The sequence below is a fragment of the Equus quagga genome, chromosome 17 (genome assembly GCF_021613505.1).
Source record: "Equus quagga isolate Etosha38 chromosome 17, UCLA_HA_Equagga_1.0, whole genome shotgun sequence".
Taxonomy (NCBI): domain Eukaryota; kingdom Metazoa; phylum Chordata; class Mammalia; order Perissodactyla; family Equidae; genus Equus; species Equus quagga.
The window spans coordinates 12,293,304-12,316,080 of record NC_060283.1 but is presented as its reverse complement, the minus strand read 5'-3'; the positions used below and the strand labels follow the sequence as shown (position 1 = coordinate 12,316,080).

Below are 22,777 nucleotides of genomic sequence, written 5' to 3'. Positions count from 1 at the left end.
GAGGGAGGCACTGTTGTTTATTCCATTTTACAGATTAGAGAACAGGAACATTAGACAGATTAAGTGGCTTTCCCAAAGTCACATAGCTAGTAAGTGGCAGGGCAAGGATTCGAGCCTAGGTCTTTTGGTGACAAAGACTCATGCTAGTAACAACTGTGCTAAGATACATTCAGAGAAGACCTGGTAGTAGTGAGTGGTGTGGAATGCAAGTCCTGTGACTCAGATGTGAGTTGACCTTTTGAGATTGTACCTGCCTATTGTTACATCTCCGTGGGCTGGGTGTGTGAGAGTGAGCAAGGAGGTTCTCATGGAAAAGTGTGTTTCTTGAAAGAGAGCAGCAGACATGTTGCTAGAATAACCTTTCTCTTCTCCCCAGGCATGGAGAGGCATATTGAAGAAGATGAGGTCCGGTCGTCAGCAGACCTTCGGATTCGGAAATCCCAGGTAGGATTTTCCCTGGTCTAAACCATCTAGTCCAAACTTTTATTTTATTTTAAATACAACTCTTATTTGGAACTCATGTCGAAGAATTGGTAAAGGGGAGCTGCCCGGGTTGAAACAGGGGATAGGGCTGGAGTCCAGTCCTTTTGGCTCCTCTCTCACACTCTCCTCCGAGGAGGCCCCTGAAGAACTTCCTAAGGCTCCCCAGAGCACATCTTACGATTTAGTATGTCTTCTTGTTTTGTACGTGAGGAAATTGAAGTCTTCTCTCTAAAGATTGTTGGTCATTAGTTGTACAGTTTTGAGTTAGGCTCTTCAGCGGTCATTAAAGATATGATCCTTGTCCTTAAAGACCTGGCATGCTGTTCAAGTAGCATAAGGAAACTGTTACATAAGACCCAACAGGAGAGCAGTGTAAGAAGACATAATCAAATGCATGGTGCTCTCAGCACTCAAAGGTCTTGGGAAGAATTGGGGGTAGGCAGAGGAGGCTGGGCCTTGGATGGGCAAGAGTGCCAACATGGACAGGCTTAGAGGGTAGAAGCGTGGAGGCAGAAACTGTGTGTCTGAGTGTGTGTGTGTAACAGCAGTGATGGGGGTGGGGGTGAGGGGCAGACATGAAGAGAACAGCCTGTCTGGAGAAAAAAGAACGTTGAGTTTTTGGTAGAGAATATAGTGCCATATTGCAGAGGTCTTTGACTCCTGGCCTAGGGAATTTGATCTGACCAAGTAGTCTGTATGCATTTAGTTCAGTCTGCAGTCTGTTAGGAAGATAATCTGGTAGCCATTTGAAAGCTGGATCAGAGTCAGGAAGAGGCAAGAGACAGGTGTGTCCCTGGTTGGACTTTTGCAATGATTTTTGTCTGAATTTGCATAGTAGTAGTGGGTTTGAAAAAACTATAAATATTGGTGATTTTCCAAAGGAGAAACCACTTGGGCTTGATGCTGAGAGGTGGGCAAGGAATAAAACTTATTATGAAGATTTGAGCTTAGGCACCCAGGGCTGTTGAGTGAGTGCATCTGGTTAGAAGCAAGAAAAGTTGGGAAGTTCAGTTTGAGTAAGAATTCAAGGATCTTTGGCAGGTGTTGGATGTAGGAAGGGAGTCTGGCAGCTTCAGAAAGCAGGGCTCTGACATTCACAGAGATATCTCCTTTGGCCCCACAATTACTATATGAGGTCAGCGGGGCAGGTAAACAGATGCTGCAAACATGCTTTGGAAAGGCCAGCTGATTCTCCCAATGGTGTAAAGTTAGGAAGCCAAAATGCTGAGTCTTGTACCTGGTCTTTTGGTTCCAAGTCCAGTGCTGTCGTGGACTAGGCTCTGTGGGGGTGGGGGAAGGGTTCTACAAGAGTGATGGACTTTCCTCCTCTCTCCCCTCCTGGGGGCTTACTGCATCTGACACTGTTCCCACAGCACTCCGTCCTCTCCCGGAAGTTTGTGGAGGTGATGACCAAATACAACGAGGCTCAGGTGGACTTCCGTGAGCGCAGCAAGGGGCGAATCCAGCGGCAGCTTGAAATCAGTACGTGTTAGGTTAGAAGCTTGGCCTGTGCCTCTTCACTTTTTCCTGCCATGTGGTTGTCCGTCCCAAGTGGTGAGACCCCAAGAGAGGGAGCAGCACCCCTGCTTGTGGGTTCCACCTCATATTTTGTGCCCAAGCCCAGGACAGGCGTCATAGCACCTGCACATCCTCGATGCCGCGTCTTAGGCTGAAGGGGGACACAGGAATTTTGTTCCTGTGGGAGCCAGCATTTCCTCATACCTAGAGGGGAGACACTTGCTAAACGGTTGCTCTCCTGGGGACTCATGACATCTTTTTGCTGCCTTTTTGACAGCAAAGAACATTTATGAAATAAAAGGTGCAGTGCTAATTGCTGTGAGGAATACAGAAATCAATAAAGCCATGCCCTCTAGGAATTTAGTCACATGGAATGCAGGGCCCAGCAGAGTGCAAGGTGCTTTAATTGGGGGAACTGTATGAGCAAAGACGTAGGCAGAAAAAAAGCAGGTGTGTTCAGGAGTGGCAGGTTGTTCCAGGGCCTGGGAAAAGGGTGCATTTGGGAGTCAGCAGTGTGAAGTTAAGAAGGATCGAGGGAGGGCTCCCCCAGGAACTGGCTCCTTGTCCTGAGGGCCTTGGACTCTGTGGTATAGTGAATGGGGCCAGTAAATGTTCTGAGCTGGGAAGGAATGTGGGCAGATAATGTGCTTCAGGAAGGTAATTGCTGACAGTATTAAGGATGGATTGGATTAGGGGAGAAATCAGAAGAAAGAGGAGTCAGGAGGCTATTGGGGGAGTGTTGTAAAGTCCATGGTCTTTACTTGTAAAACCCATGGCAAAGTTACCATATTCCTAATTTTCAGGGGACTTTTGAAAAGGTGTCCTTTGATCTTATATTTGATGCTCTCCTTCTTGTGTTATAAAGCTGGCAAAAAGACCACAGATGAGGAGCTGGAGGAGATGTTGGAGAGTGGAAACCCTGCCATCTTCACTTCTGGGGTGAGTGACTTGCAAGCTGGGATGCACGCCCCTGTCACGGGGAAGGGAGGCCACTGTGGAGCTCCACGTGGTCAGCGAGTGAAGGCTGGGCTGCGTTTGCGGGGAGGCAGGGGGTGTGAGGAGCTCTGTAGGCGTGTTTGTGAGGCCATGGCGGGGATAGTGGCTGATGGTCTGTCTTCCTGTGGCCTGTTGTAGATCATTGACTCTCAGATTTCTAAGCAAGCCCTCAGTGAGATCGAGGGACGGCACAAGGACATCGTGAGGCTGGAGAGCAGCATCAAGGAGCTTCATGACATGTTTATGGACATCGCCATGCTGGTGGAGAATCAGGTAACCAGCAGTGGGTACCAATGTGGGGAGGGAGGAGAGTCCTGAAAAGCCAGGTGAGGTGGGGTGGCAGAATCATTGGGAGTTTGTCTGATGGAGTAACAGAATTCCAGGATCCCAGGGAAGGGAATGTACTCCTGAATCTGACACTTTGGGCAGCCTCAGCCTTGTCATTCTTACCTGGCACTTTGGCCTGGAAGTCATTTCTAGTTAATATGGGCTTGGATGTGCTCTGTCAAGTCCCTCGTTCCCTCAGGCCTCAGGATCTCTCTCTGTTTTTTTAATTAGTGATACGGGTTCTTAATGATGATGCCTAAAAGTCTCCTGATATGAACTGATTCACTGGTGACGCTGAAAACATGTGATCTCTTCCCCAGTTCACAGTGAAAAGTTAGGTTTAACAGAGGTTTTTATTTTTTTCCATTTTTGTTTTTTCTTCTGTATGTGTTTTTCCAAAAATGTTGACACTTTTTGCTAAGGAACAAGAGCAGACAAGAAAAAGAATCAAGGAATAGCAAAGTAATATTCACAGGAACACCTGAAACACTCATGGTGTTGAGTCTGGCAGCTTGTTTGGTCTCCGACGACACTTGCTCAAGGATGTGTCTCTGTCACCTGCGTATAGTATTGGTTTCACATAGTCAGATGGCTCCTAGTTTATGACACAGTGAAACACGCCACAGTGTCCTGGTGCTGTGCCACTGTTGCCATGAGCCGCTGTGCCACCTGGAAAGGATTGAAAACTGCTTCCTTCGTAGAGGACTGCAGAACCCACCTGATGCCTGAGCACAGCTTGATGTGGTTTTGACATCAGTTCCCTGCTCAGGGCTCAGGTGCCTTTCCTCCGCCCCCTTCTGGCCTTTGTGACTGTTTCTCAAGTCCGTCCATCCCCACTCTCCATTCTTTTCCCCACACTGCCTTGCGAGGAACTGGTTTGAGATTCAAGTGGTGGTAAGTGCCTTTCTCTGTTTACTCTGTTTATAGACCACCATAGAGCCATGGGTTGGGTTGAGGAATGTCTAAGTGGGTGAGGGGAATTCCTATCCTGAGATGCCCAGAAATTAATTGGAGTCACCAAGCTTCCTGTCGGGAAGTAAAAGCTGGGAAATGGTTGGAAATCTTATTGAGACCATGGTCTCTTAACCACATAGCTTAGATAAACCCAATGTCTGTCACTTCAGGGGCTTGGGAATATCTCTTAGAGAAAGCAAATGTTCCCACTCTCAGGTACTGAGCCCCTACTATGTGCCAGGCGCTTCTATAGTAGTGAACAAACTCAGTTCAGGCAGAATGAACTTGGTTCAGGTCTGAATGAGCAGGGAGGGGCCAGCATCTGGTAATGCCCTAAGAACACGAGGTTTCTCTCCTCATATGCTTAGTTAAAAAAAAAAGGTGGTAGTGGAATCTTTCAGAATATGTATCTATAGTTACCAGGCATGTAGACAATGTGCTCCAGGTGCCCAGTACAGTGTCTGTCACAGGGAAGTAATTCAATGACTGTTTCTTGAATGACTGACTGCCACCGAGGACTGGGGACCCATATGTAGTCACGTGGAAATGTGAAAGCATGCCCTATGGAAGGCTGCCTGTCAAGGTTTCTAGATGTTCCTCCCGGCACTGAAGATTATACGAGAGAGAATCCTTCCCTACATTAGCTAGGGCTGTCCTGGGGTAGGTTTATTGGGTGTGACTAGTGTCTGTTCTTTGCAGGGCGAGATGTTAGATAACATAGAGTTGAATGTCATGCACACGGTGGACCACGTGGAGAAGGCACGGGAGGAAACTAAAAGAGCCGTGAAATACAAGGGTCAGGCCCGGAAGGTGAGACTCTCCTGCTGCCTTCAGAGAAGAGAGTCCACTTTGCTTGCTGTCTCTCGCTCTTTCTCGCTTCCCTCTCCCTGTCTCTGTTTCTGCTGCCATTACCAATTGCACCGGGGGAAAGGGAGCCATGATTGACCGTATTGAGAACAACATGGACCAGTCAGTGGGCTTCGTGGAGCGGGCCGTGGCAGATACCAAAAAGGCCGTCAAGTATCAGAGTGAAGCTCGGAGGGTGAGCACCTTAGTCTCAGCTGGCCTTACTTGCTTCTCCTCTCTCTGGTCATCCCCACCTGTGTCCGTGAGCCCATCCCTTCCCTCTCTATCCTGGCCTCATCCAAACACCTATGTCAGCCTTTCCTAGAGACTAGTTGCCCTTCCTTCCTGGGTGTGCCTTGCATGGATCTGGCTCACGGGCTCTCTACCCAAGAACCCACCCTTGAAGGCAGTTCTGTAGGTTGGATGCATTGCCCAGGGGTTGCTGCCTATCTTCTCCTGGACATGACTCATGAACTTTTCAGAAATTATGCTTGACTCCTCTGTTCTTCATCGTCTTCCACTCCAGTAGGCCAAGCCCCACGCTGCTTCTTCCCCACCCTGAACCCAGTACTGTGCTGATTGCTATGTAAACATCATCTCATATCTTATGGAGCACCTATTATTTCTACTTTATAGGTGACACAGTTGAGGGTCAGAGGTTAAGTCATTGGCTTTGGGCCACCTAGTAGGTAGAGGAGTGGGATTCAATTAGATTCCAGTCATGCTCTTCCCACCGCACCACCGTATTTCCCGCCTTCTGGTGCCCTGTTGCTTGAGGACTGTTGACTATTTCTCCTGGGCTTTCATATTTTTGTTCTTCCTTTCCTTGTTTTTCTTCCAACTTTCCCTATTGCTTGTGCAGGGATTTAGAGAGCTGGGAGGTTATTTTACCGGATGAATCCAGGCTGGTTCACAACAGGACCATACTCATGCTTTCTGATCCCCAGTCACTGTACTGGGTCTGACAGGTGGAGTGTATATTAGGAGAGAGACGGACAGAAGTTTGAAGTTAGGACTATGTCAACAATGTCTTCATGGGCCTTCTTGAAAAGGAAAAATTAATCCCGTGATATCTTGGCCTGTTGCTGCTTGGAGACCTCAGGGTAGTTGTTCTTATATCTCTCCACATATACAAGACTGCACTGTGAGCTGACCAAGCTCCGTATTTCCATCTGCTGGCCTTGCTAGCCAAGAAGTAACTGAAGAAATATAAAATATCCTCACGGAATGTCTTTATGTAGAGATGTAGGCTTTTTATTTGAATTGATAAGATGCTTTCTAGGTAGAGGTGAGAGGGGCTGGGTTTTGGATGAATGATTGCTTTTTGGTTGTTTGTAATAATGACTTGTTTTTGTTTCTCTTGTCCCTCTCTCCAGAAATTGATAATTATCATTGTGATAGTAGTTGTGTTGCTGGGCATTTTAGCGTTGGTTATTGGACTGTCCGTTGGGCTGAAATAAGGGCGGCCTGAGAGGCTGCTGCACTGAAATGTAAGTAAATGGAAGGTTCTCGGGGACTCTGGATTGGCTCCCTCCTGAGAAATTAGTCTGGGATTTCAACTTCCACTTCTTCCCCTTTGCGATTGTCCTTGGACACACTGAGCTCTCTAAACTGTCAGTAGCCTGCGCATCCTTTCATCTCCTTAGAATTCTCTTCTGAGGTTCTGGCTGCAGGACTTGGGTCGGGTCTCCTGCTTGTGGATTGCTCTGTCCTGTGGATTCCGTCCCTGCTCTTGGCCTTGCAGTGTGTTTCGCCACCTCTCCTCGCATAGCTGAGTACCTCGTTTGCATTCTCCCTAGCCGGCAAGCATGCTGCTCAATTGGGTACAATCTGTGTGTTGGGATCTGGGCTTTGTCTTCTGAATTCTTACCCGCTTTCATGGATGTTGGGCTTTGCTTTCTGTCTCCTTTTCAATGTAAACGAAGCTTTGATTGGGACTTAGGTCGGTAGGGTTTTGTTTGTGGCTGACTGGGTGGATATCGAATGATGTAGTAGCTGACCTTTCTGAGTGTTGAGTTGTGCCGGATGATGTACTAAACACCTTTTACACATATCACTGAATCCTCACAACACCCCTCTGAGGTAGGTGCTGTTATTATCCACATTTTACAGATGCAGACACTCAGGCTTAAGGAGAAGTTAAGTAACAGGGCAAGTTGGAACACACAGCTGATAGTGGACCTAGGAGAGTTCTTTATTACGTCTCAGCTTCTTTTTGTAAAACAAGGTAGCCATTTGTCATTGTCTGCAAAGTCTAGAGAACCATAGAGGATAGTGACTTTAAAATTTAGGCCATTTATTTCTTTAAAATCTGGTAAAAAGATTAGAGCTGACCACTGTCTCAGGGCTTCGTGTGCATAGCAGTAGCATGACAAGAATGATCTAGTTAGTGGGACCGTTAAGACTTCTGTGACTTCTTAAATATTATTTCTCTCAATAAAATATAGTATGTGTTGTTTAAAAAGAGACCTATAGAACACAGAAAAGGTGAACAGAATTAATTTTTAATATTATTGCTGATGACCTTGTGGCATGTTCACACACTCAGATGTAGTTTTACATAGTTCAGACCAGATTATCTATAGTTTTGTACCCAGTTACAAAACGAAAAGCATCATTTCACATCACTGAAATCTTTGTGAATCTAATTTTCAACACAAGATTGTGAATATACTCTGAGTTATTTAACGTTTCACCAATGTCGGAGGTTTGTTGTTATTGTTTTTCTATAACTAACAGTATGGCTAACATATAATATTTTTCTCATTTCTATTTTCTCTTTATTATAAATGCATAGAAGTCAAGTTACAGATGTAATAGATATAAATATTTTAAAACTTGGTCCGTACTATAATGTTGATACCCAGAGCTGATCCTTCACTTTATTATTTTATTTTTTTGGTGAGGAAGATTGTTCCTGAGCTAACATCTGTGCCGGTCTTCCTCTATTTTCTATGTGGGATGACACCACAGCCTGCTTTGATGAGCAGTGTGTAGGCTGGTATGTAGGTTTGTGCCCGGGACCTGAAGCCGTGAAGCCTGGGCCGCCTAAGTGGAGTGCACAGACTCAGCACCACACCACTGGGCTGATCCCTCTTCACTCTATTTTTGCTTCAATGTGCTGCTTCCTCCCCCTCCTCCATGTGACTAGAGCATCTGAAAGATTATTGCAGCACTAGACATCCACCTTCTTGTTGAGAGATAAGCAGCAATGGGATGATCAACCTCTTACAGGCAACCAATTGATTTTTCTTTTCATGATAATTGGAGTCTAGGCCTTGATGTGTTTTCGCTTGTAAAGTTTGAGATTTTTTGTGACTTGTAACTGTCTCATCGGAAAGTTAAAATTAAGAAAAGGTATAATAATTGATATTTTTCCATATCTTTGGATGAAAGATGTCTTGCAAATTCATAGTGTCCCTTACTATTCCTAAGTCCAGGAATTCAGAATGTAAATTAATCATTTTTTAAAATGAGGAGACTGATGAATATATTGTTTTTAGTTGGCTTATCTGATCTCTAAGATGCTAAGTTGCTGGGCAGTAGCTGAGCTGCTTACCACAGTGTATTCCATACTGCCTAATAAGGTCAGAACTGATTGTTACTTCAGTCTGGACTCCCCTGTCCCTCCATGTGACCTGAGGGAGAGGTCTCTGAACAGGAGGGAAGGAAGACAGCTTACATTTATACGCTCCAGTTGTGTGCCAGCTGCTGCTCTAGGATAATAACGCTATCCCCATTTTCAGACGGGGATGATCTTTGCAGCTCAATGAAGTAAAGAAACCTGCCCAAGCCTACACAGCTCATAAGGTGGAGCAGCCCTAATATGACCCCCAAACTTTCCCATATTCTTTTCACTGTGCCTTTCTGCCTTCTAAGAGAAGTGGGTGGCAGGGGAGGAGTAAGGGAGAAGGAGAGTCTAGTACCAGAAAGCTGAAATGTGTATTTGAAAGGTGCTGATGTGGGCCCCGCAGCGAGAATAGGTCTTTTCAACCACTGAGACTGCCCCCCCTCCTGACAAGTCCTTCTATGGGTCTGTGACAGCCTGTGTGAAGGATTCTAGAAGGCCCAGAGATCTTTCTGTTGTTCCCTCTCATATAATAGGCCTTTTGTTTCTTGTACAGGGGGATATTTAATTCCAGGTCCTGTCTTGAGTATGCCTATTGGATTTCTCAGGTTTAGTGTTGACTTTTTCATTGTTCTCCTTTTTGCATTTATTTCTGATCTTTCCTCTCCACTTCTAGGTCGGTGGCTGATTCTTAGTGTTGCTCTCCACCATCCTCCTGTGCACTGATCAGCTCCTCCTTCCCCTGCCTCTCTTAGAACCCGACTTCACTGCAACCTGGTGGCCACCCTTGTCTTCAGATGGGAACGGAGTTGAATGGCCTTCCTGAGAGAGAGTGGGACCTGATCTGTTTCCCTGTCACCATCCTTGGACCTGACCCAACAACAGTCTAGCCCTGGAGGAATCCTATCTACCTGATGCAACCCTGAATTCTCCCCAAAACCTCCTCCTGCCCCACCAGCTCTGAAGTACCATCTTTCCCGGACTGTATGAACCAATCCAGCTTCTCTTTTTTCCCTCTGATGTGTCAAATTATGCCTTGTACCTTGGAAAGCCTGTTTCAGACCTTCCCAAGGTGCTGAATTTTCTACCTCATGGAGTATTCTTCTCTGAGAAATTGCAATGTATTTTTTTTTTTAAGGGGGGGTGTCTTTATCAAGGCAAAAGGATTCTTCCAAATTTGGCAAAAATAAGGCTTAACCTGAGTCTTCAACCTGGCAGGATCCCAATCCTCAGTTTGTTGTCGCTATATGCTGAAAATATGAGGGACTGGCAGATGTCATTTTGGTCTTAGAAGTGACTTGTTTGAAATTCAATCTCAAATTAAGCTCTTAGCATGTTCAGCTTGGTGGCCAGTTTCGATCTGTATGTTGTCTTCTCTCATGTTTACTCAAGGAGGCACCAGGACGATGCAGTCGTCTGAGGTTACCATTTGTAACGGCAGAGGGTGTGGGATATTTGTTTCCATGTCTGAGTCCTGGAAAGTGGCTGTTCACCATTAGAGTGATGCTTTGTGAAGCCATTGCCTTGAGGCCAAAAATAACCAGGCACTTAAAATTGGGCCAGGGACAAGGTGCTTGAGTCTCAGGCTCTGGAAATGTTTCAGGCTGGTGTGAGTATTGTCACTCATTTCATGTGTTCCAGATGTATTTTTATAATCATGTGTGTGAGGTGTATGTGTATATATGCACGTGTCTCTCAGGAAGTAGGAAGCTAGAAGTGGAGGATATTATAACCTCAAAAAAATAACCTTGAGCTAGGCTAAAAATTAGCTAAGAGACATTTGCTTATTTGCAAATGAATCATGGTAGAAATATGATCTCCCCATGTCATCGAGAAACCTGCTGTCTTCTGGATGAGCACTGGGAGAATCACAGATCTTTGGGGTGAGAACTAAGTTGATCCCCATTAAGTTTTTCTGCTTAGCGGACAGTTGTGACAAATTTTGACACCTCTCCCCACCTGCTGCCTAGGCCAGGCTTGTCCTGAGAACATCCCACAGCAATTTGATATCATTCATGTGACCTCTGGGATGTCCTGTGTCCAGGGCTGAGTTAGGGGAGACCAGGGATTGCTGAGTAGCTCTTCCTGCTCCCAGGTTAATGAGCTTGACGGGTTCTTGTCTCCCCCAGTTCTTGTTATGGAGGAGGGAACAGCCGGGAGATTTTCAACTGTAGTGATTGGGCTGACCCAGTGCTGAGCCCCTTAGATTCCCTGCTGGTCTCTGCAGTCTGCCTGATTTATATTTCAGCTTTGACTTTAAGGCTTTCTAGGATAGGGTGAGCACCCTGATCCAGGCACTGCCCATTGGCCTCCTTCACCAAGGCTACTTCAGTCATTGCCCAGCACTCAGACAGAGCCCAGGGGATGCCCTCTTGCCCAAGGCTATGATGTCGGACACTGGACTGGCTCCAGCCACAAGGGCAGACAAGCTCTAATCACAGGCCTCTGCTCTGAGATTGAGGCCTGCGGCTTCTATTTTGGAATACAAGTGAAGGTTTTTTTGTAGTTTGTATTTTTTTTAAATGTAAACTCGATTATTTTATTGCTAATTTAAAAATAAATGACTTTATATCGATTGTGAAACGGTTCTGGCTCTATTTCCCTGCAAAACACTTAGGGATTGGGTGCCCCCATGTGGTGGTTTTTGTTTAGGTTTTGGAAAGGGGTTAAAATCTTTTTAAACTGTCTCTGGATCAGATGGATCAAAAGTTCCAGTTTTTGAAAATGGTTCAACTCTCAGACTGCAGTGTAACTGCATTTGAGTTTCAGATTTGATGTGCTCCCCTGAAGAGAATTTGGTTAATTCATTGAGACTATCTGCCTCTAGGAGGAAATGGGGTAACTCTGACATGATGGTGTCTAGAAGGCAGAACCACCTACTAAACATCCTCTGAGATTGCTTTTGATCTAATTCTGCACCTCTCACCTAGAAGTGACATTTCTCTTCACATTCTGGGTTCTAGAAGCCAGATCCATCTCCCATTTCCTTCATATCCTCTTCCCTGTCTTGATCCACTTTTGTCTCCTTTCCTTCGGAACTCTGTGTGCACAGTGATGTTGTTTCTCATGTGCTTTTTCTTTCCTTGTCTGGATGAGCAGAAGAAGATCATGATCATGATTTGCTGTGTTATCCTTGCGATCATCTTAGCTTCTACCATTGGGGGCATATTTGCCTGAAAAAGGTGAGCCATCCGTGGGGAGGGTCAGGCCTGCTTTCACTTACTTGAAGTGTCCTGAGGGCATTGTTTGTCACCAGGTACCCTAATCTGAGTGGGGTTAGGGGCTGGAATAAAGATTGGAGAAAACTAAGGAAAGAGATGTTTCATAGAAAAATGAGTGAAGAATGAGTTGGTAGTAGGTAGACGGGGAGACAGAAGGTGGCAGTCTATTCCTTAACTAGGTCTGGCAGCTTTGTTGAGAATGCTTTATAGGAGGATGTTGATAAAAAAAAAAAGGATGTTGATTTCCTGCAGCCAAATTTGGGCCATTGCATCTGGGAATAGCAAAAGGAGAAACAATTCATTCTTACATTAGAAGCAGTCTTTGGAAGAGGGCCACGTGGTAAACCCAAGGTAAATGAACTTCCTCCCTTACAGGGTTAGGACAAGTTAGCACAGCCTTGTAGGTTGAGTGATCTCTTACCCCAGCAGAAGAGGGACTTGGTGATCCTGACCTCAGACATCTTGCTGTATAATCTGTGATTTTTTCCCCTCCACTTTTCTGTTATCTCCTTCAGCCCTCACAGATGGATCCTCGACTGGCATTTTTAATCCTTCTTCCACCTCTGTGGTGCCATCACTTCTCCACTGCAGATTCCTCAGCAGCTACTCCTCTTTCCATTATGAAACTTCTTATGACACAGGGCATCAATCAACTACCTATTGAAAGTTATGCAAAGGAAGACTTATGACAGTAAGGAATTGGGTGGCGGGCGGGGGTGAAGGAACAGGGAGTTCAGCAATATATGGCTGGTTAGGAAGATGGTTTAAAGGAATGGCCTGCAGGGTGAGAAGAAAGCATAATAGGTACCTGTTCGGGAAATAAAACTTACAGCCCGCAGTGAAGTTATGGCTCTGAAGAGGCAGATACTGTAGCATACCCAGTTCATCAGGATCTTAACTGCTGTAAGTTGATCAGGATCAGAGCATTTGTTACTTTTGCTCCTCAGGTTCTTCTAGGCCTCACCCTTGACCAACCCTACATTCTGCTTCCTTCTTCGGGGTCCAGTAGTCTTTAAAGTGAAGACTGTCTAACGATAGGCACCATGCATGTCTTGCTCACTGCTGTGTCCCCAGTGCTCAGCACAGTGCCTGCCACTTATAGGTGCTCAAGCATCTACTGACTTAATTCCCTATAATTAAGCTTTGATTTCCACTCATGGACAAGTCCTTGGTTTTGACTCTTAAGCCCTTTAAGGCATCAATGGGCAATGGTCTGTTAGTATCAGGGGCTGTGTAAAAATGCCTGGGAATGGGTTGATCCACTTAGGCAAAACTACAACAGAACCCCCATTACCACGACATATAGTCCTTTTTCTATGGATGGTCATGGTGGAGTTCTGTCTATCAATGGCCTCTCACTCTGTGAAGATGGCTGGGCCCAGGATTGTGGTTCAGTAACTAAACATTGACCTAAAACAAAAGTTAACAGATTTATACCATGATTGAACTCCAAAAAGTCATCAATACCATGCTCTATGAATCATTAAAAGAAGAGATGAAAATGGTAGGTCACAAAGGTGAAACGAGGCTATCACTCACATCACTTCTTATCTGATTCATGTTGAGCTGACCTTGTTGGCCAGCAACGTGTGTACAAGAAACTGTTCCAAACACTGTCCCCAATTCAAGGTTCTGATGTGTTTTAATGCAATTTAGTGGTGTTATAAGAGGTTCACTAAAAATACATGAAAAATAGTATACAACATGAGGACCACACAACTGTTTAGATAAATTTGTACTTTCGAAAGTAAATTATTTTCTTTGCTGGAGATCTTTTTAAGAAAGTGGCATAAAAATTTTGACCTTTTAGTCAGTGTACTGTTTTCTACCCATTTTCAAAAGCAAATGGTTTAATATTTCTATCAATTTGTATTCCCTTTAGTTTGAACAGGAGATAGAAAGCTATTGCTGGCTCTCTCTGAAAAGCAGATTAATCCTGTTAAAGGCAAACAGGAAGCTGGTAGACTGGGGATCTGAATCACGTGGGGCCCTCATTCATCCAGCAGTCACTGTCTGAGTGCTGTGTGGCACACTGCACTGTATTAGAACCAGACACTCTCCCTCCTCAGTTTCAGACCTGAGGCCGCACAATTTCAACCTCTGTTTTTATCAGTTCCTTTTGCTAAAAGGCAAAGGTATGTCCCTTGCCATATTGTCCAACATTCCCCCTTCCAAGATTGAGAGAAGATGGGTAGCTGGGCACTAATAAATATCTGTTGAATCAATTAACCAATGTACTGTTGTTTTTTTCTTTGCTTGTCCAAAAATGTTAGTTTGTATTTGTAACTACTAAAATACATGGAAACTAGCTCCTGAAGTGTGTTTATATAAAAGGTAGTACAGATAATTAAGTTCAGCTTGCATCAGAGGTTTGAAACGCAAACATTTGCCTCAGCCCTAGAGATGTTCATTGTATAGGTAGGGAGACCCAGAGATCCTAACAGTCAATCAGGCCTGTTTCTTAAATATTTAAGGGATTGAGTGACCAGTGAGAAGTTATATCCTGAGGTGATGTTCAAACTTTATTTAATATAAATGCACTTTTTAAAAAAATCAACAGATATCATACAATTTTTCAGAAATCATCTACTCATATGCTACTCCTTGGGTATGACATCAGAGCTACCCAAAGACTTTTAAGGGTAGGCTGAGGGGAATAAAATGTAGATTCCTTCTCTCTCAACAGCCTGTGTACGTTTATTTCTCACATTCTCACTACACACGTTCGGGCATGTAGAATTTGCCCCAGTATCGCCCCTTCTGGGTCAAGTCATATGGGCTCAGTACTTTCCGTATCCCCAGCATGTTGGCAGTGGCTATGCGCTCAAAGGTCCAGGGGTTTTGGTTATTACGTTCTCGTTCCTCTTGATCTTTCCGCATCTTCTCTAGAGTCTCACGGCTCACAGCCTTTGCTGGGAAGGGCAACTTGTGGGCAACCTGGTCGAGAAAACCTTGTACCTCCTTGAATTCACAGCGCCCACCCATCTCTACTATGAGGCGGCCAGTCTTCACGGGAGTCACGTAGTGATCAATGGCACCTTTGCCTCCCCCCATGCGCTGTCCCATACCCTTGCGGGTGATGGGCTTGAAAGGGGCCGGTACCCGCCACAAGGCAAACATGTTCTTGGGGTCCATAGAGCGGTTGATTGTCAGGCGCATCATTTCAAAATGGCCCCAATGGAGGTAACCACCACCCAGTGCCTAAAAGTGAATGGAAGAATTAGAAACACATGGGGATTTAGATCTCTTTCATGGGCTCTTTTCTTATGTCTCTTCTTTCATAGTAACGGTGGCTTCAATGATACACATAAAAATATAAGTTCTAATAAATACCATGGAGGAAAAGTCTAGAGTACAGTAATAAATGAGAACAAGGGTGGACTCACTTCAATGGATAGCCAGGGAAGGCCTTTTTGAGGCGACATTTAAAACAGGCCAGAACACTAAGAACTAGCCGAAGGAAAACAGATGAACGTTCCAGGCAGAGGAATGGTGTATGTGAAGATCTTGACAAAGCAAAGGGCTTGGTGAGTTTGAGCAGAAGCCAGTGTGGCTGGAGCAGAGGGAGGAATGGGGCAATGGCCATGAGGTTCTGAGGCAGGCAGGGGCTGCTCACGCAGGCTGTGGGAAGAGGACTTGAAGTCACATCACTCTGGCTGCCTGATGGGAAATAAACCCTAGACCACACCCATCTGTCACTACTGACACCAAGTCATCATGGAAGCTACGTGATGAGTAAGGAAACAGCTGTCCCACATCTTAAGTCATGGATAGTGTTATTTTTACCAGAGGCTTAAGAAGATCTCATGGTCTGATTGTGGGGTAAGTTAGGTAACCTCTTCCTTCTGCTTTTACATTATTTTCACTCTACATTAAAAAAAGATACAAACTCAAATGTTTACTGGGTAGTGCACATCAGTTTAAACAGCAACTGGTGGCACTTCTAATAAAACCTGTGGAGGAAGAGACGAGGATTAACTCAAAGAATATGACATTTTGCCAATCCTTGGCTTCCATCCTGTGGCTGCTTGACGCTGAACTCACTCACCAAGATTGCAAAATTGCCTTCTGTGAACTCAGTAGCTTCAGTGGAAGGTCCTCGTATGTCACGCAAGTTTTTAGGTTCTCTTCTCACTTTTGGCACAAGTGGTACCCTTTCAACAAATCTAAGCTTGGGCTTTTCAGGAATGGAAACATCTAAAAGGAGCACAGACAACCAAGAATACGTAAAAGTACACATCTCAAAGGACTCATTTTCTTCCTAGAAAGATTTATAACCATCAGGTGAAAGTCTTAAAGTTACCACTGACCAATAATTTCGAAAGTATATTGGGTTTTTCTTGTGGATGCTTTTATTGACACTGGAATCTTTTGGCAATGACAACAGTTAATGCAAGTATTTCTGAACATTTGAAGATGGCAAAGTTTTAACCTTCAAACCAAAATGCACTTACTAAATACCTACTCTGTGCCTAACACTATAAAAGATACTGTTTGGGAAGGCATAGAGCTATAAGACTGTCGCAGAATAACACTAGCTAACATTTTTCTCTGAGCTGAATGCTTTTCATGCATTATCTTATTTAATCTTTTTTTTTTTCTTTAAGGAAGATTAGCCCTGAGCTAACTGCTGCCAATCCTCCTCTTTTTTCTGAGGAAGACTAGCCCTGAGCTAACATCCGTGCCCATCTTTCTCTACTTCCTATGTGGGACGCCTACCACAGCATGGCGTGCCAAGTGGTGCCATGTCCGCACCCGGGATCTGAACCAGCAAACCCTGGGCCACCGAAGCAGAACGTGCGCACTTAACCACTGCACCACCAGGCCGGCCCCCTTATTTAACCTTTTAAAACAACTTCATTGCCTGGGCAATTTTTTAGGGCTTCCTTTTTTAAAATTTTAACTTTTTAAAGTTTAACACACATACATGAAAGGGCCAAATAAAAATATGTACAGCTCAAGGAATTATCACAAAGTGAACACACAAACACACCCACAAGACTATCACTCAGATCAAGAGACAGAACATTAGGCAGGTAGTATTGTTCTCCATCTCATAGAAAAGGAACTTGAGGCCTAGAGACATTTTACAATTTGGTCTAGATCATCTGGTTAAAACAGCAAAGCCAGACCGCATGACACTGCTTTTTTTAAACGACCACACCGCCTCTTTGATTGTTAATGGGGGTAGTGGAAAGAATACTATATTGTACATGAAAATATCTAAGTTCTCCTGTTCTGCCACATTCTTGTTGGCAAACTCACAACCTAGGAATCTTTAGATCAATGCTCTTTCCTTTATTTATGCAAAGGCTTTTCATGCTGAGAACTGTACATTTCCTACAACGTGCAACAGCTTGCTGAGTGAGAGTGGGTGGGCTGAAATGTGGGCTGGGCGTCTTTATGATGTCTGAGATTTTGACAATTTGGGCAAAAAAAAATTACTAACTTGTAAGTCAGTTAAAACATTTTTATAGTAAAACAATCATGATTGTATGATGGAGTCAAATACAAAACAGGAGATTTCAAGGAATATCAAATTATTAGTGGTCTATTCAGGGTTACAGAAACTGCTGCCCAGTTTCTACACGCAGCTGTAGAGAAACTCAGTAAAGCTTTCTCTCGCCTCCAAGTCCATACATACTTCCAGAGCATGTAGTAGTTTAAGGGTTATGTGTAGAAGATAACACCCTCAGAGGTCAAGGCCCTTTCTTTGTTTTTTTGAGATTTCCAATATATTTTTATAAAGTGGCTTGCCTTAAATGTTTATGTTTAACAAATTAATGCTTTTCACATAATACTGTTAAATGACTACATATATGTAACCTCATTTGGCTAGAACATCAAAAGTCCAAATTTGAGGCAAGTTAGCCCTAGCGGAGGGTGCACCGTGGGCCACAGGGAAGATCCCTTTACACATTTGCTCCATAAAATCAGGGTCCTTTTTTGGGTCTCTTTTGTTCTTTGATTTATCTCTACCGCTTAGAACACTGCTCTGCTTGGCATACTGTATTAGTGAACGAGTGAATGGGGATTGGATAAGCACAACACCACCCCGGCATCTTCATCTACCCTCTGCTGGTTCCATCAGAGAAAAGATAAACATGAAAACGACAGATAAGCTCTCACCCTCAAAAGTTGGCACCGGGAGCAGCGTCTTTAGGCCAGCACTGGCGGGCGGAGAGGCCCAAGAATCTACAAAGACAAACCAAGTTAAAAGAGGACGACGACAAGGCCAGAGACTAGTGCAACCTGGGCTAAGGACACTCCTGACCGAGGTGTCTTGAGGGATGGGACGCGGGTTCCAATCACGCTCCTAAAGAGGCCAGCGGAGTCTCTGGGCGCCGACCCCCAGGCGCGGCTGCGACCCTTCTGCACGAATTTTACGGCGGGAAAGCGCAGCCCCTCCCACAGCTTCAGCCACCCTATGCGGAGCCGCCTTTGAGTTTGCGGGATGAAGGACGGGGGCAGGGAGGACCTAAAGGAAGGCTGTGAAGGACCAAGGGGACGTCCGACCTGATAAAGGCACGCGCAGGAGGGGCGCACGGGCCCGAGCCAGCAGCCGCCACATGGTCACCCGCGTCCGTCCGCGCCGGGCTTCCCGCAGCCACGCCGGCGACGACCTTAACCCGGGCGGACAGCGCGGCGTTCTAGAGTCACGCTAGAACCGCCGCCGGACGGCTGTGCGTGGGACCGGAAGTTGCACGCGCCCCGGTCCACTCCGCAGAGAGTCCCGGCGGAAGCTGAAGAACTCGAAGCGTCGGTGCTTGGGTTCCGGCACTGGTGGTGCTCTTGGGTTCTGGAGTCTTTGTCTAGAGTCGGGCAGGGCGGCAGGGAGGCAGGGCGAGGAGTGCTTTCCGCGGGGTCCGGCGCTGAGAAAGCCTGTGTTCACGGAGTAAGTTGGTTCTTTACAACTCGCTCCATTACGCCGCTTCTCTAGGGGCGCCCTCAAAGACTAGGAAAATCCCACTGGTTCATTATTGTCTTAACATTTACTGGGCGCTTGCAAGGTGTCAGGCATCGAATACCTTATCATTGCATTTACCTCCCAACAAATCCACGAGATAAGTAAATCATTATATCCATTTTGCAGAGTCCATCCCGAGGGTCAAAGGATTTAGCTTTCGCAGGGTCAAACGGCAGGAAAACAGTACAGTCAGAATTTGAGCACAGTGTGTGTTATTCCAGAGACCCCAGTGACTGGACAATATCATAACTTGATGTCTAGTTAAAATGAAATAATGTATAATTGTTCTGGAGGATGTTGGACAAATCGTTTTTACGTGCCTGAAGCTTTTTAATATTTGGAATGAAAGATGATCTTTTTCCGAGCTTTTAGGACACAAATGGGATTAGCAAATTGAGACCAATGTCTGTTGTACTTAAATCATGCTAAATGTCTGTGTGGTCTTTCCCCAAGGATTAATTTTATAAATAGCAACAAATAAAACCTGTAATGCTTGCAGAACTACTGAGGGAACTCTCCCTGTCCAGAATTTTATGCACTTCTGGACTATCTTCACACTGAATCTACCTCAAAAGAGTTAATGGAGTTTATTAGAGACAATCATTTCTGTCCCAAGGGCAGATCTAAAAAAACGGTCAACTGTGCCCTCCTACCTCCCCCAGCTGGTGTCAGATTCTGGGCAGCTCTTCTGTGCTCACCCCTCCCTTTTACCAAAAGTGGGAGATCTAAATGTGCTCAAGGATTTAAAAATCTCCAGCTGAACATTGCATAATCCTGTCTTGGGTGGAAAATAAGGCGGCAGTGCAATCACTGTCTGATTGGTGTCTAAGTCTTCTGATGCCCTAAAACTTCCACCTCATTGTTTATTTTAAAAGAACCAAAAGGTATACTCAAAGTTCTGCATTTAAATAGTAACTTTACTAATGTCTATTGTTCTTTGCAAGAATTGTGTTAGGTACTATGGAAGATACAAAGATGAAAAAACAGTGATTCTAATCTTTAGGAATTTATATTTATGTAGGGACCATATAGTGAGCATACAAATAGCTAGTGATGAGATGTCAGAAGAGAAGTGTAAAGAAAGGGCTGGGAAAAATCAAAGCAGGGACCTGAGATCTTCTCTGATCTCTGAAAATGGCTTTCACGCCTTGAGTTCCTCACAGCTGTTTATTTACACATCTCTTGTGATATTTCAATGGTATTATATGTAGGAAATTGAGGTTCAGAGATTAAATGATTTGCCACACAGCTAATATGATGTAAAGCAGGGCTAGGAACCTTGATGTTCGTATTTACTTCTACTGGAGTGGGTTTGCTAAAATCTCCCGAAAGTTGGTCTTCAGACTACCTGCGTCAGAGTTTCCTGAGACCTTTGTTAAAAATGCAAATATCTGGGATCCAGCCCAGTGGCATAGTGGTTAAGTTCGTGCACTCTGCTTAGGCAGCCAGGGGTTGGCAGGTTTGGATCCTGGGCCTGTACCTGCACACTGCTCGTCAAGCCATGCTGTGGTGGTGTTCCACATACAAAAAATAGAGGAAGATTGGCGCAGATGTTAGCTCAAGGACAATCTTCCTCAAGCAAAAAGAGGAAGATTGGCACAGATGTTAGTTCAGGGCCAAACTTTCTCACCAAAAAGAAAGAAAGAAAGAAAGAAAGAAAAGTAAATATCTGGTCCCTACTTAGTAAGTCAGAAACTCTGAAGGTGGGTTTCAGGAATTCCTATTGTGGACGAGTCTCACAGGTGATTCTAATGCCTGGTCAAGTTTGAGAATCAGTGCTCTGTGAGCACTTTGAAAATTTAAAAATTGAGTATAGGTACAAGGCATTTTTTCTGGATTATCCAGGCCTGCATCCACTGGGACTTATATATGTATTTTCCACCTGTATAAAAATTATCTGGCACATCAGTTGTTAACTGCTTATTTTAAAATCAAGAGATAACAAAAATCGGTAGCCTACTGCCAGGTCTGGTTGTTGACATAAATGATGCACACGTGTGTGTGCACGTGCTATCTCGTTTTGATAAACAGATTGGGTTTTGCTTATCAAATTCTAATCATAGTATCATAATATAATAAATCACTATGGAATTTCCTTGCTCCAGGAAGCCCACAGAACCTTCTCAAGGGGCTCATTAATGTTACTGTCTTCATCAGTTTAGCTTCTCTGTGGTGTAGAGCATTTCTAAAAGGGCAGTGGTACCATAGAATTTTCCACAACAGAAGACAACATACCCTAATACAAGATTAATAATTAACATACTGGAGTGACTTTCTGTTTACAAAGGGCTTTCATATACACATACATAGGTTATCTTATTAGGTTCCTATTTTGTAGATGATAGTGGTGGAAATGAGGCATAGAAAAGTCTTCATTCATTCAACAAATATCTGTTGGGTTTCTACCTTACTGCCATGAGAAAAATTAATGTGTCTATACATATATTCGAGAACTTTAAAGCTAATTGGATTCAATCCCAACTTGGGGAATTACTAAAGTTTTACAGGAGAGTTATTTCCAGCATTTCTCATTAAGTAACTTAACAGGCACAAAGAATGGATCAACTCCTTAACTGTCTGACCAAGAAGAGGGAACAATGCCAACTGTTCTTGTTTCTGTCTTGGCATTCACAGACTGTATCCATGGTATTCCTATGAATGGTTTCACCATAATAAATGATTCTCTATTGTGGTTCAGTCAGGTTATTTACAAATCTGTTATTATAGACCATGCTGTAATAAGCATCCTTAAACATACCCTTTTGGTACTGTTTTGGTATTTCTTTGGGGAAGATTCCAAAAAGAGAAATTGCTGGATCAAAGAGAATGTTCATTTAAAATCGTTTTGCTTTGTACCATTGCACAAAATTGCCCTTCACCAACAATGTATCAGAGTGCCCATTTATCCACACCCTTGCTGAGGAAGCATATTATAGTTCTTTTAAAGCTTTGCCAATGTGAAGGGTGAAAAAGCCAATGTTATGTTTATAGCAGGATTGCTTATGACTCAGTTTTGCCTGAGGCCCCGAGGTATGTGGTAATCTCCATATTCCAAAGTGAGATGCTGGGCCTCCCAGGCAGGACTCTGCTGTTGGGTGCTGTGTTAATTTGCTAGGGCTGCTGTAACAAAGTAACCCAAACTAGGTTGTTTAAATAACAGAAGTTGATTGCTTCACAGTTCTGGAGGCTACAAGTCTGAAATCAAGGTGTCAGCAGGGTTGGTTCCTTCTCAGGGCTGTGAGGAAGGACCTACTCCAGGCCTCTCTTCTTGGCTTGTAGATGGCTGTCTTCTCCCTGTGTCTCTTCACATCGTCTTCCCTCTATGCACGTGTGTCTGTGTGTTCAAATCTCCTGTGTTTATAAGGATGCCATGTATTGGATTAGGGCTCACCCTAATTACCTCTTTTTAACTTACTTCTTTAAAGAACCTTTTCCGGATAAGTTCACACTCTGAGGTACTGGGGGTTAGGACTCCAACACTTCTTTTTTTGCAGGAGGAGAAGGGGACACATTTCAGTCCCAGAGGGGTCGGAAACAGAGATGAGAGATCAGGGGCAGAAAAGATCTTACTTGCCCCGTGCAAAGTGGAAAGTGGGCAAGTACAGACCCCTCCTCTCCATTTTACTTTCATTACTACCTCTCTGTCTGGAGCAGGACTGAGCTGGGGGAGGGGAGCAGCTTTACCTTTAAATGAAATTCAGGGTTTTGACTATCACACAGTGTCGGACCTTATAGTTACTGAAATGAGAATATTTTCTGTGACTGGAAGTGACAACACAACTTTTTTTAGAAAAAATCAGAGAGTAATGAGAAAATGCAAAACACTGGTCTTACCAAGTTGGTTTGGATAAGCAGCTACAGGACAAATTAAAGTTGATTTCTTCTAGCATTCTCTGA

General features: G+C 44.4%; 3 protein-coding genes across 4 annotated transcripts in view; 2 read left to right on the top strand and 1 right to left on the bottom strand.

Annotated features, from left to right (window-relative positions):
• The window catches only part of STX3 (syntaxin 3), a 40,233-nt gene extending 28,981 nt beyond the window's left edge, over nucleotides 1–11,252 (top strand). Inside the window, exons 5-11 of one of the 2 annotated variants that reach the window (XM_046643709.1) lie at nucleotides 377–444; nucleotides 1,857–1,965; nucleotides 2,867–2,940; nucleotides 3,136–3,270; nucleotides 4,978–5,088; nucleotides 6,501–6,614; nucleotides 9,369–11,252. In XM_046643709.1, coding sequence (XP_046499665.1) covers nucleotides 377–444; nucleotides 1,857–1,965; nucleotides 2,867–2,940; nucleotides 3,136–3,270; nucleotides 4,978–5,088; nucleotides 6,501–6,584 — 581 coding nt within the window. In that variant the 3' untranslated portion in view covers nucleotides 6,585–6,614; nucleotides 9,369–11,252. The remainder of the gene's footprint in view (nucleotides 1–376; nucleotides 445–1,856; nucleotides 1,966–2,866; nucleotides 2,941–3,135; nucleotides 3,271–4,977; nucleotides 5,089–6,500; nucleotides 6,615–9,368) is intronic. The other variant, XM_046643708.1, reaches the window with a different exon arrangement.
• Nucleotides 11,253–14,412: 3,160 nt separating this feature from the next.
• Nucleotides 14,413–18,616, bottom strand: MRPL16 (mitochondrial ribosomal protein L16). The gene is made up of 4 exons (XM_046643710.1): nucleotides 18,430–18,616; nucleotides 18,043–18,108; nucleotides 15,962–16,110; nucleotides 14,413–15,114 (listed from the first exon to the last, which is right to left on the bottom strand). The coding sequence occupies exons 1-4, from the start codon at nucleotides 18,482–18,484 to the stop codon at nucleotides 14,629–14,631; spliced, it is 756 nt and encodes a 251-aa protein (XP_046499666.1). The 5' UTR covers nucleotides 18,485–18,616; the 3' UTR covers nucleotides 14,413–14,628.
• Nucleotides 18,617–18,760: 144 nt separating this feature from the next.
• Nucleotides 18,761–22,777, top strand: part of OOSP3 (oocyte secreted protein family member 3) — a 50,849-nt gene continuing 46,832 nt past the window's right edge. Inside the window, exon 1 of the mRNA XM_046644654.1 lies at nucleotides 18,761–18,808. The gene's annotated coding sequence lies outside the window, so the exon portion shown is untranslated. The remainder of the gene's footprint in view (nucleotides 18,809–22,777) is intronic.

Bases quoted from the DNA above. Each gene is read 5' to 3' on its own strand.
- MRPL16 (XM_046643710.1), bottom strand. From the start codon at position 18,484: ATGTGGCGGCTGCTGGCTCGGGCCCGTGCGCCCCTCCTGCGCGTGCCT. The intron at 16,111-18,042 runs GTGAGAGCTTAT...TGCTCCTTTTAG, and splicing joins CCCGGTGCCAACTTTTGAGG to ATGTTTCCATTCCTGAAAAG. The intron at 15,115-15,961 runs GTGAGTGAGTTC...ATTCACTTTTAG, and splicing joins AAGGCAATTTTGCAATCTTG to GCACTGGGTGGTGGTTACCT.